The 12042-nt window shown below is 58.1% G+C and overlaps 1 protein-coding gene across 4 annotated transcripts in view; it reads left to right on the forward strand.

Moving 5' to 3' along the window:
- ELMO2 (engulfment and cell motility 2) overlaps positions 1–12042 on the forward strand; it is a 38846-nt gene that overhangs the window by 24790 nt on the left and 2014 nt on the right. For all 4 annotated transcript variants that reach the window (XM_002721202.5, XM_070051762.1, XM_051844969.2 and 1 more), the window contains 11 exons: positions 1143–1193; positions 5133–5255; positions 5589–5723; positions 6284–6388; positions 6491–6599; positions 6979–7115; positions 8172–8335; positions 8422–8534; positions 8622–8729; positions 9451–9533; positions 11536–11613. In XM_002721202.5, the coding sequence (XP_002721248.1) occupies positions 1143–1193; positions 5133–5255; positions 5589–5723; positions 6284–6388; positions 6491–6599; positions 6979–7115; positions 8172–8335; positions 8422–8534; positions 8622–8729; positions 9451–9533; positions 11536–11613 (1206 nt within the window). The remainder of the gene's footprint in view (positions 1–1142; positions 1194–5132; positions 5256–5588; positions 5724–6283; positions 6389–6490; positions 6600–6978; positions 7116–8171; positions 8336–8421; positions 8535–8621; positions 8730–9450; positions 9534–11535; positions 11614–12042) is intronic.

A 12042-nucleotide genomic window follows, 5' to 3' on the forward strand; every position in this document is an offset into this window, starting at 1 on the left:
CAGAGGACGCGAAGTGAAATGTAATGTTGCTGGCAGCCTCGGCCACGTGGAATGTGTCTGGGAAGCCAGAGTGAGGGCGGCCTGCAAGCCCTGGGCGAGATGACAGAGCTCACAGATACGGCTCCGCGGGAGGGTGACAGCTCCCTCAGGCCTGCTGAGGTAGAATTATCTCTGCAGTGGAGTGAAGGCAGCAGTCTGGAATGGGAAGTCATGCTAATTAACATTAGTGAGAAGCGATGGCTGACATTGGAGGGAGGAGACAGAGAATTATGAAAAGCTGTCAGAAAAATTAAAAGCATTGTAATCCAGGACCGTTTTGTTTAGGGGGAAATAGCTTCGCATCTCTATAGCTCCTCGGGGTATTCTAGCGACACAACACAGAATAATAACTGATGTTCTTTCTGATGAAGCCAAGGCCTTGGCAGTGATTAAATTATAATCACTGTGGACTCTTCAGAAATAAATGTATGTGATGGATTTTTTTTTCTCACTCGCTTATAATGTATTTTTTAAGATTTGCATAAGAATGGTCAAAATAATGACTCCAAGAGAACCCTTCCAGCTTTGTTCCTGAGAAGACTGATTTATTGCAGGGCACTTTATTTCCTGGGTGTGCTAAATAAATAAAACACGTAGCTGTCAAAATCTGAGCCAAATACAATAAAAAAGATCATCTCTTATGAAAATTTGCCCAAAAGTACTCGACACATCGCTCTTCTGGCCAGTCAGAATCCCGGGTCCATTTGCTCTGGAGCAGCCGTGCCCAGCCCTTTCCTCACCTGCAGCTTCGGGAGAGCCCCTCCCCGTCCTGGCAGGGGGTCCGCCTGGAACACTGCATGTGGCTTTGAAACCGTCATCTGCTGTGTGCCCCACGCGCGTGCAGTGTCCACGCCCGGCATCTTTGTCCCACGGTGTCTCGGCATCTTTGTCCCACGATGTCTTGTCCTTGAGCCGTCTGTGTCCCTCTTTGAAGACGAGGCAGCGAGTGTGCCACTGGGAAGGGGACGCCACTTGAGGACATCTGCAGAGGGCGGGGAGTTTTCAGAGGAGACGCCCCAGAGCTCGGCTCGGCCTGCCTCTCCGTAGCACGCCCAGGTGCGTGTCTGCCGCTCTGCCTCACCCTCGCTCCTTCTTCTCCCTAGGACATGGCCAACGCCTTCGCACAGAAGCACCTTCGGTCCATAATCCTGAACGTGAGTGCCTGGAACACAGTGTATTTGGTTACGTTTGTGGCAGTAAACACTCAGTATAGGTAATGTGCTATTGAATCACTACTGCGTGGGGAGGGCATGCAGAGCAAACTTAGGACAGGTACCAAACCTTCTTAAACTGGAAGCCTCCTTCTAGTACTTCTCCGTGAGCCGAGCTGAGCCTAGGACACCGTCGCACCCGGGTTCACAGAGCCTCTGGGAGGGCTCCACCAGCTATACTGTTTGTTCACCTGCAGCCCCAGAGGGAACACGTGGGAATAGATACATCAAAGGAACGGAATTCATCCGCTAACCCCAACCAGAGAGAAATAAGCAAGTCCTCTGGCCCAGCGGGACAGTGACCGTGGCAAGGTGTCGGCAGGGTTTTGTAGAGGTGTAGAGTGTAGGGAGACAGAGCAGGGTCCTGCTGGAGTGGCTCTCAGGAGCCCCCAGGTGAGCCTAGGAGGATCAGGGCAGACCAGCTGGGGCAGGGGTTCCAGCCGGAAGCCCCCTGGAACCCAGCAGCGAATGGAGTTGGGGAGGGGGGTGCCGAGGAGCATTGGTCATTCCTAAGGACAACTGAGGGCCTGGAATCAGGTTGGAGAAGTCGCCAACGGTCAGCTTAGGAGGAGCGCACCAAAGGACTTGCATGGTGATGAGAGTGTCTGAGGAAAGAAAGCAGAATAGGAGTCGGGGGCCAGGGTCTGGAAAGAGGTCTGAGTCCCTGTAACCCCGAGGGCTGAGGGAAGGGGGCTGGGGGCTGGGCTGAGAGCCAAGGATCTGGATAAAAAGGAGACAGTGGCAGCAGTTGTCAAAGACAAGGGGAACAGAGACACAGTGAGGGGCGTGAAATGCAAGCTCAGGAGCCGTGTCGAAGGCTCAGGAACGCAGCATCTGGGCCTCGAAGCCCACCCGCCCCTGCTCTGCCGCTGGCCGGCCTTTGATCCCGAGCAGGTCACATCACTGCCCTGGGCTTCCATCTGCTTCTCTGGTTGTGAGGACTAGAGTAGCTGATGCGTGCACAGCGCTTAGCGGGTGCCTGGCGCGTGGCTAGCACCCTGCCTCCCCGACCTGATCAGATGCAGAGGTGAGAGAATTCGGGAGTAAGCTCTGCGCGTCTGCAGACGTGAGTGGTCTGCCAGACTTCACCTCGAGGACCTGGTTCCTCCCTGCTGGCTGCGGCCCTGGTCGCCGCCCGGCAGGAGCCCCCGCCCCAGCAATCCTAGCCTGCTGCCTCCCGGTGACGGCACGCGCAGGTGGCCGCCCTGGACACCGCCCCTGCCTGTGGGCTGAGGGCGGCCTTCTGACGCAAGTGCACTCAGGCGTGATTCTCATCATTTACCTTGTGGGCTCAGAAATCCAGCTCCCTTCCGCATCAAGCCTGTGAACCAGCCAGGATCCCACCGTAGAAGAGAAGTCAGTGCCGGGACTCGGGCTTGGGCGCTCTGCAGGATCGTTCCTGCCCGCTCACTGGCGTACAGGGGTGGGACTGAGTCATGCCAGAGAGCTTCAGCTGCAGGGTTCCTGGCAGCGGAGTAAGGCTCCCGGTGGAACCTCTGAAACTGCTCCTCGGGATGGAGCTGTGCCGTGAGCCGGTGCTGCCCAGTGATTGACTTCCTCCCCGCCACGGTTTCTGCTAAGGGAAGGGATTGAAGTGAACGCAGACCAAGAGCGCGTGAACCTTCCTCTCTTCACAGTGTCTTATAAATTATGGAGAGGAGTGAGGAGGCAGGAAGGAGAGGCAGGTAGGAGGAAATCAGGGTGTAGAGAGAGGAGAGAGTAGGGAAGAAAAGGCTTAGAGAGGCAAACGAAGAGACGCAGAGGAGGCTAGCACGGGCAGGGGGCAGGAGGAGGCCCCGGGCTCTGGGAGGGACGGGGAGGAAGGTGCAGGGGGAGGAGGCACAGAGCCCAAAAGCAGGAGAAAGTAAGCTTGGGGAGTGGGGGGAGTGGACAGGGACGTTGGGACTGAGCCTGTGCGAGCGAGCGTGGCGCATCTCGGAGAGAGAGCCTGGTCCTGAGGCTGGAAGCTGTCCCCTGTGGGGGCGGGTGGGGGCAGGGATCAACTCAGGCAGGCTCACGGAAGCCCTGTGTGGCTGCTGAGCACCTAGAATAAGCCCAGTGTGGCCGGGGAGCCACGTGTGTGATTATAGTACTAGTTTACTTTTTTAATAATTTTAAGGGTTATTTAAAGGCAGAGTTGGAGAGAGATCTTCCATCTGCTAGTTCACTCCCCAGATTGCTGTTAACAGCCAGGGGTAGGCCAGCTGAAACCAGGAACCAAGAACTTCCTCTGGGTCTCCCACATGGCTGCAGGGGCCCAAGTACTCTGGCCAGCTTCTGCTGCTTTCCCAGGTGCGTTAGCAGGGAGCTGGATAGGAAGTGGAGCAGCCCTGCTATGCCACAGCGCCAGCCCCTCTAGTTCCACTCGCCCATATGTGAGTGGTGGCGACCGTGGTGGGCTGCACAGCGTAGGAAGGAGACCACAGGGCGGGGAGAGAACTCTGGCGTCACACCGCGAGGGAGGAGGTCTGAGCAGCACTGTCCCCTGCACATGTGACGAAGCCACATGGGTAATGTTGAACATTCTCGTAGCGACTTTAAAAAGAGGAATAGGAAAAATGAAGTTTAAAAATTATTTAATCCAGGCTACCCAAAACATCGCTTCCATCAGTGCTAAGGGTGAAATACCACTAAGGAGGTACTTCACACTTCCTCCTAAGACTTGGAGGTCTGGGGTCTGTCTTACAGCACGTCTTGCTGTGGACGAGCCTCACTTCCAGTGTTCAACAGCTCCACGCACCTGTAGCTGCCACACTGGGCTGCACACATCTAAAGCAAATGATCTAGAACCAGAACAAGCTCTGAGAGTCGACCTGAAGTTAGAGGGAGCTTGAAAGACACTGGCCCAAGGTTGCAGAGCTGGGAGCAGTGCTGTCGGTAGACCTTCTGTGCCAAGGGAAGTGCGCCACGTCTCCACTGCCCCGTACCATGGCCACCTGCCACAGGGGCCTGCCGGGCGCTGAAAGGGTGGCTGGTGCAACCGAGGAGCTGAACATGTAACTTCAACTGGCTTTCACTGGTTTAACTGCAAATGACCACATGTGACTAGGGGCAGCCGCATCGGCCCCGCACAGCCCTGGAGACAGAACTGCCCAGTAGAGGGCCTAGCCGTGGTCTGCGGGGAAGTGAGGGGACAGAATTCAAGACAGAGGGGGACCCAGCAGCACGGGAGCAAAAAGGAAAGAACAGGACATGGCAGGGGTGAGAACACAGTGCAGTGTGGATCGACCGGGACAGACAGCGGGGGAGGTCGGTGCGAGAGAGACACGCAGGGGCACAGCCTGAGAAGACGGGAGGCCGAAAGTGGGGGGTGGGCAGCGGAAGCACAGGGCGGGGTGGGTAGAGGGAGCTGGAGAGTAGGGGGTGGGAGGGGACACAGGGAGGGGCACACAGAGTAGGGACAACACGGGGTGGCGGGAGTAGGGGGGGCTGCATCGCAGAGTTCCACCTCCTCCTCTGTGTGGGTGTCTCGGGAGCGTTGCAAGGAAATGACCCTGTCTGAGGGCTCCCTGGCTGCTGAAGCTATCGAGAGGTTCCATTTTTCTACGGGGAAAATGAGCATCGGGCACGCTATCCACTCCCTGGACTGAGTAGCCCTGGGAGGTGCCTGATTGACAGGGCCTAGCCTCCTCCGTGTGGGGAGTCTAGGGTGGGCTGTGGTCCCGGCCCTGGGAGTGCGGAGGAAGGGATAGCGCCCTTCAGGCCTGCAGTGACTCGCGTCTGCCTGAATGCAGCTCATTCATAGTGCAGCCCCCTCTGGAACGCAGAGTCCCAAGTCCCCGAGGGTGGGAGGAGGCGCTGTTCCGCCCGTGGCATGGGCGTGCCTCCTCAGCGAACCAGGCGGTCCATTCAGTCCTTTGCTCCCGCCTTCGCTTTTTTTAGCATGTGATCCGCGGGAACCGCCCAATCAAAACAGAGATGGCCCATCAGCTCTATGTCCTTCAAGTCCTGACCTTTAACCTCCTGGAAGAAAGGATGATGACCAAGATGGACCCCAATGACCAGGTAGGTGCTCAGAGGGGCGCTGCCCTCCTGGCTTAAATCCTACACTGCCTGTCATGGCTGTGCTGCCCCGCGCCCTGCTCTGTGGGCCAGGCACTGGGCGTGGTCTTTGCAGAAGTGGTTTGCATCTGCCCTGGAAACTAGCATGAGCTGCGCCTGCTGGCAACTTCCTGTGGGCCGTGTCCATTTCTGTTGGGCTGCGGTAGAGGTGATGCCTCCTAAGAGACTGGCTGGGGCCAGAGGTTGGTCCAGAGGGGCCTGGCCCCAGCCCGCTGTTTCCTTCCTCACTTCCCTTACCTGGCTGACTCACCTGCTGCTGTCTGTTCCACCTCCCAGGCTCAGAGAGACATTATATTTGAACTGAGGAGGATCGCATTTGATGCGGACTCTGACCCCAGCAACGTCCCTGGGAGTGGGACTGAAAAACGCAAAGCCATGTACACCAAGGACTACAAAATGCTGGGGTTTACTGTGAGTACTCAAAACATGGGTGATGGTAGGCCTCCTCCCCAGACAGGAGGTTGGAGGCCCAGCCAGATAGGGCCCCGAGGACCTCTTCTTCCGGATGGTTTCCCTGGGACGGGTGGCAGCGGGAAGCTGGCAGGGCCCTGATGCTTGGTTTGCTTTGAGGAGGCGCTTTGCAGGTGCACTGTTTGGCCCCATGAAACGAACCTACCTGTAGGAGGACCCAGGAGGCCGGCCGGGGTGGGGAGGGGATCTTGGCGCCCCAGCGGCTCAGTTCTTTGCAGAGCTACAGTGGATATTTGTGACAGCTGATAGGTGAAGATGGGGTTAATTTGCTGAAGTATGTGTCGTGCATACGGCATATACAGCGCTGGGAACACAAGTGAGGCCGCCACAGTCCTGCACCCCGGGGCTCACGGTTCTGAAGCAGAGATGGGTGTGTAAAAAGATCCCGGACAGGAGAATCGGGTGCCGGCGGCACAGGGAGCAGGGTGATGGGGCTTCCGCTCGGTTCGTGCCGCACACGGCAGGGCACCGCATCGCAGACCAAACCTTTCCTTCTCCAGAACCACATCAACCCAGCCCTGGACTTCACCCAGACTCCTCCGGGCATGCTGGCCTTGGACAACATGCTGTACTTGGCGAAGGTCCACCAGGACACCTACATCCGGGTAAAGGCGGGGCCTTCCCTCCTGCTCCTGGAGCCGCATCTCTTGCCTTCCTTCCTCCCCTCCCTGACCCTCCCTGACCCTCCCATTCCTCTCCCCCCACAGATCGTCTTGGAGAACAGCAGCCGAGAAGACAAGCACGAGTGCCCCTTTGGCCGCAGTGCCATCGAGCTCACGAAAATGCTCTGTGAGATCCTGCAGGTTGGGGAGCTCCGTAAGTCCCTGCGGTCGAGAGCCCGGTGACCCCGAGGTCATAAGCGGATGTCAGTAGGACTGACAGCCTCGGGGGGTGGGGGTTTCAGTTGTTCCTAATTACTGCATGAAATGACGCACCCTGGTCTGATATCCGGGAGTCACAGGTGTTGCTCTGGTTTGAGCCTTGTTCAAGAGCTATCCCACAGCCTCGTGTGAGGCCAGCTGAGCCTGTAACAGGGCAAACCCCGGAGCAGACGGCCGAGGACATGGAGAAAGGCCCGCCCCACACCCTTGTTAGCCACAGTCCTCGGGACTCGGATGGAGAAGGCAGGTCCTGGACGTGAGCTCCAGGCCCACGGCGGGCCCTTCATGCTTCCCCCGCTTCTCTACCTGCACAGCAAATGAAGGGCGCAACGACTACCACCCCATGTTCTTCACTCACGACCGAGCATTTGAAGAGCTCTTCGGTATCTGCATCCAGCTACTGAACAAGACCTGGAAGGAGATGAGGGCGACAGCAGAGGACTTCAACAAGGTCAGTGTCACAGCGGCCCTGGGGCGCACAGAGGGAAGCTGTCACACACAGCCTCTGACCACTGGCCACTGCCGGGGGACCCCACAGCTGGAAAACCAGCTGGCCTGCGGGCTGAGTCAGAAAGCTGGGGTGTCGGAGGGCCCCAGGCACAGCTCATTGTGGCTTCCTCTGCGACCCCAGCAAGTGTCCTTCCCATGGTGCCCCGGGCCTTCATTTGCTCCAGGAGCCAGCACTTTCTCCTGCCCCTGTGCGGGCACGGCCGGAACAGCTGGCGCTTCCCAAGCACCTGCTGTGTGCAGGCACTGCTGTGGTTTTGTGAACTGGAAGAGTGAGGAGAGGCAGGAGTGGACTGCCGTGGTGTGCACGTCCCAGGTTCTCAGGAGATTGCCATCCCTCAGTGCTTTCTGGGGGCCCACTCCAGTGGAGCATTGTGTGGAGCCCCCAAAGCTGAGCCCCTCAGAGCTGAGTGTGTTGAAGGTGGTCCTCCCATCGTAACCCGTCTGGGAAGCAGGAAGAGGAGAGAGTCAGCCGACCGCATCGCTTCCTGTGTTCCTCCAGTCTCCCCTCCAGTCTCTGCATCTGCCCCGCTAGCGAGGCTGCACTGCAGGGCTGTGTGGGGTCCTGCTTGTTGCTCTGACGGGCGTCGATTGAGAGGAGCAGACACGTGTTCCAGCACGCGGCGTGCCACGTGCCGGGCTCTCCGTGCATCGGCGTCTCGCACTGCAGGAGACGCCGCTTCCTTCCCTTCACTTTAAACACAAGTAGATGGAAGCCCCAGGATGTCGAGCGAGTTGCTCCGTCAACAGACGAGGGGACAGAATCTGCGCCTTTTCTCTCTGACTCCAGAGCCCCCAGCTCCTTCCCTCTATTTGAAATGTGTGAGAACTAAGCCGTGTGTCGTCACCAGTCACCTGCCCGGGGAACCTAGGAAGGTGTGCACGCTCTCTCGCCCGGCCGGGGTCTGTAGTGGCCGCTCTGCCCAGACCCCGGCCCGGGTGAGCACACAGGTGCACGGCAGCTGGCCGTGCCGTCACCGCGGCGGTCCTCTCCCCGCAGGTCATGCAGGTGGTCCGAGAGCAAATCACCCGAGCCTTGCCGTCCAAGCCCAACTCCCTGGATCAGTTCAAGAGCAAACTGCGCAGCCTGAGCTACTCAGAGATCCTGCGTCTGCGCCAGTCAGAGAGGATGAGTCAGGATGACTTCCAGTCCCCGCCCATCGTGTAAGTGCCGCCCCGCACGGCCCCGCCGGCCCCCAACAACCGCCACCGTGGCCGGGCCCTTGGCTTACGCGCCGTGTCTGCCCCAGGGAGCTGAGGGAGAAGATCCAGCCCGAGATCCTGGAGTTGATCAAGCAGCAGCGCCTGAACCGCCTCTGCGAGGGCAGCAGCTTCCGCAAGATTGGGAATCGCCGGAGACAAGGTGCAGCAGGCGGCCCACACGCCGCCCTTGGTGGCCCGGGCCTTTCCTGGCACCGCCCTGACCTGCTTGGCTTCCCCTGTGTTCCAGAGCGCTTCTGGTACTGCCGCCTGGCCCTGAACCACAAGGTCCTGCACTATGGCGACTTGGACGACAACCCTCAGGGGGAGGTGACGTTCGAATCCCTGCAGGAGAAAAGTAGGCTCTCGCTCTGTTGCTGCGTCGTAGCTGGGCCCATCAGGAGGCCTGCGTGCGGTGCTGGCTGTGCCAGCCGCTTCCCTGGCCTTCGGGCCCTCGCTGCCCCAGACCTGTTTCCCTGTCTCAGAGGCTGCCTCTCCCTGGCTTGCCTCACCAGGCTGTGTGGGAAATGCATGTGATCAGCCATGGGGACGCGTGTGCGCATCATGACCAAGTTGAAAGGCAGTCGTTAAGAGCCCAATCTCCAAAGCCACATCCTGAATTCAGATCCTGGCCTTATCCCCGCTGGGCCGTCAGTTCTAATGAACTGCAAGTGCATTCTGCCGCCTTCCTTGGTTTCTTCTCCTGTACAACAGGAGTAATAGCCTCACTTCCCTCCTAGGGGGACAGCGTGAGTAATACATGCAGAATGGCCCCAGCTTTCTTATGGGGAGGGGGAGGGGAGGGGAGGGGTGTCCAAGGCCCCGTTCCCTGGGGAGATGAATCCAGGAGCCCTGAAGTGACCCCTGGAGAGCTTTGACACAGCTTCGCCAGGCCCTGGTCTACCGGAAGTGACCGCCGAGGAGGGAGCCGTCCAAGGCCACCCTCCCCTGCCCCCCCACCCCCGAGCAAGTGTGGCCTTTGAGGCTGGGGACTGCGCCTCCTGGGCACCCTGCCCAGGCTTCCCTGCCGGCACCGACACCAGCACAGACCCCCAGAGGCTAATGCCCCGCTCTGTCAGTTCCTGTTGCAGACATTAAGGCCATCGTCACTGGGAAGGACTGTCCCCACATGAAGGAGAAAAGCGCTCTGAAACAGAACAAGGTGAGGGGCCGCCCCGTCCGGCGGGTGAGCAGCTCTGGCCCAGGGGAGGGTGGTCTGCTGGGGTACAGCTGCTTGAGCTGGGTGCTCCCTCCGTTGAAATTCTTCCCGAACGTGCTGTGTCGTTAAGGAGAACTTGGGACGTACATGAGACCAGGTGGAACCCCGGATGTGGATCACGTGGCCTCGCAGCCAGGCAGAGTTCCTCTGCAAATATTTAGTATAGATCTTTTTTTTCCCTAAAGATTTATTTATTACTTACTTGAAAGTCAGAATTACACAGAGAGAGGAGAGGAAGAGAGAGAGAACGAGAGAGAGAGAGAGCTAGAGACTGAGAGAGAGGTCTTCCAACTGCTGGTTCACTCCCCAGATGCCTACAACAGCCAGAGCTGTGCCAATCTGAAGCCAGGAGATTTCTCCAGGTCTCCCACGTGGGTGCAGGGGCCCAAGGACTTGGGCCATCTTCTACTGCTTTCCCAGGTGCATTATCAGGGAGCTGGATCAGAAGTGGAGCAGCCAGAAACACAGGGAGTCTTAAAAAAAAAAAAAAAAAAAAAAACACAGGGAGTCTTTGCACATAACCACAATCCCATTATCATACCTAACAGGAAATAAAAATGTAGTAATTTAATATCAAATATTTCATCGATGTTTGAATTTCTACCAGTTGTCTCATAAAGGTTATAAGGTACATATTTACGTGTATAACACACACAGACACACACACATACCTACTTTTGTTCAAATCATGATCCAAACAAGGCTGCTGTGATAATTAGCCTTTCACATTTCTTAATTCTGATGCTCTCTTCTGTCTTTTCCATTCATTGCTTTGCAGTTTGGTAGTAAAAATGCCAGTTGCAGCCGGCACCGAGGCTCACTAGGCTAATCCTCCACCTAACAGCGCCGGCACACCGGGTTCTAGTCCTGGTCGGGGCACCAGATTCTGTCCCGGTTGCCCCTCTTCCAGGCCAGCTCTCTGCTGTGGCCCGGGAGTGCAGTGGAGGATGGCCCAAGTGCTTGGGCCCTGCACCCGCATGGGAGACCAGGAGAAGCACCTGGCTCCTGCCATCGGATCAGCACAGTGCGCTGGCCGTAGCGCGTCGGGCGCGGCAGCCGTTGGAGGGTGAACCAACGGCAAAAGGAAGACCTTTCTCTCTCTCTCTCTTTCACTGTCCACTCTGCCTGTCAAAAACAAACAAAAAAATGCCAGTTGCTTGTCTGATAGTTTTCCAGGGATTTTGTGGGTTATTTCCCCGTGACACAATTTAAGCTATCTGCCTGTGCCAGCTCTGTGAATTGGTGGTGGCATCCCAGAGGCCAGCCCAGTGCCGGCAGGACCCTGTCACAGCCCAGTGCCTGCCGTCTCCTCCGACAGCAGCAGACTGGCGGTGCTCGCTGCTTCATCCCGGTAGTAGATTCAGCTTCGCAAATGAGCGATAGTCGTGCGGTCATCCCTTTTCATTTAAGAGCCGAACTCCTTCTGTAAGGGGAAGCTTGCCCTTGTGCCCTGTTGGTAGGAAAGGGGGACAGATGTGTGCTGCTGCTTGTGTGGACCGCTCTGAAACAACGAGTGAATCCCCTGCTATCCTCCAGCGGTGGCCTCGTTGTCTCCTCCTTGTCTGCCCGCTGTTTTGCTCTGACTTTTTCAGCTGTTCTGAATTCCCCACGCTGATCACAGCACGACAGAGGAAGTCGCTGTCGTGGTCTTGAAGCATAAAAGCCATGGGCTAGGCCGTCATGGGCTCTGACATTCAAGAGTGCGAGTGTGGAGGACGAGCTTCTCCAGTCTTAAAAGCACCACGTCTTAGGGGCGGCTCGGTCTCCAGCCGCACCTGAGCGTGTGCCGGGGGTGGGGAGTGGAGGGAGGCCGCGAAGGCTCACCGCACACCTGAATCCTCACAATTGGTGATGATGCCCAACTGCTAGGACTCTGGCCCCGGTCTTGGTGTGCACAGCCCAGGCCGTCCACTGCGCCGAGGAACTGAAGCCCTTTCTCCTGCAGGAGGTGTTGGAATTGGCCTTCTCCATCCTGTATGACCCTGATGAGACCTTAAACTTCATCGCACCTAATAAATATGAGGTGAGCAGTGCGACGCTGCGCCGGGTAGGGAGCCCTCGCCGTGACTGTGCCGCTGGGCAGCACAGGAACGTCCCCTAAGCCAGGTGGCCGCAGCGCAGCCAAGGCCATTGGACACCAGGGCCTGCTGTGCTGTGGGCGGGGGCTCCGCAGTGGCTGCAGGTTGCCTCCAGGCAGGCAGGGTCAGCTGGGGATGGCTGCCCTGCCTGAGGGAGGGAAACTCCCCCCTTTCAGTTCCTCTGGCCCCCCGCCCAAGTGACCTCGACGGAGTCCAGAGTCCGTCTCCTCAGGGCTCCTGTTCACATGCAGTAGCGAGTCCGGCGTGGGCTGTGAGCTGGATGGAGCTCTTCTGACTTAGGTCCCCCGGGCTCCAGGTCCTGGTGAGCTCCGGAGCCGCCAGCTGGGACCAGGGGGGGCCTCTGCAAGAGGGGA

This window comes from Oryctolagus cuniculus, chromosome 11, assembly GCF_964237555.1.
Source record: "Oryctolagus cuniculus chromosome 11, mOryCun1.1, whole genome shotgun sequence".
NCBI lineage: Eukaryota > Metazoa > Chordata > Mammalia > Lagomorpha > Leporidae > Oryctolagus > Oryctolagus cuniculus.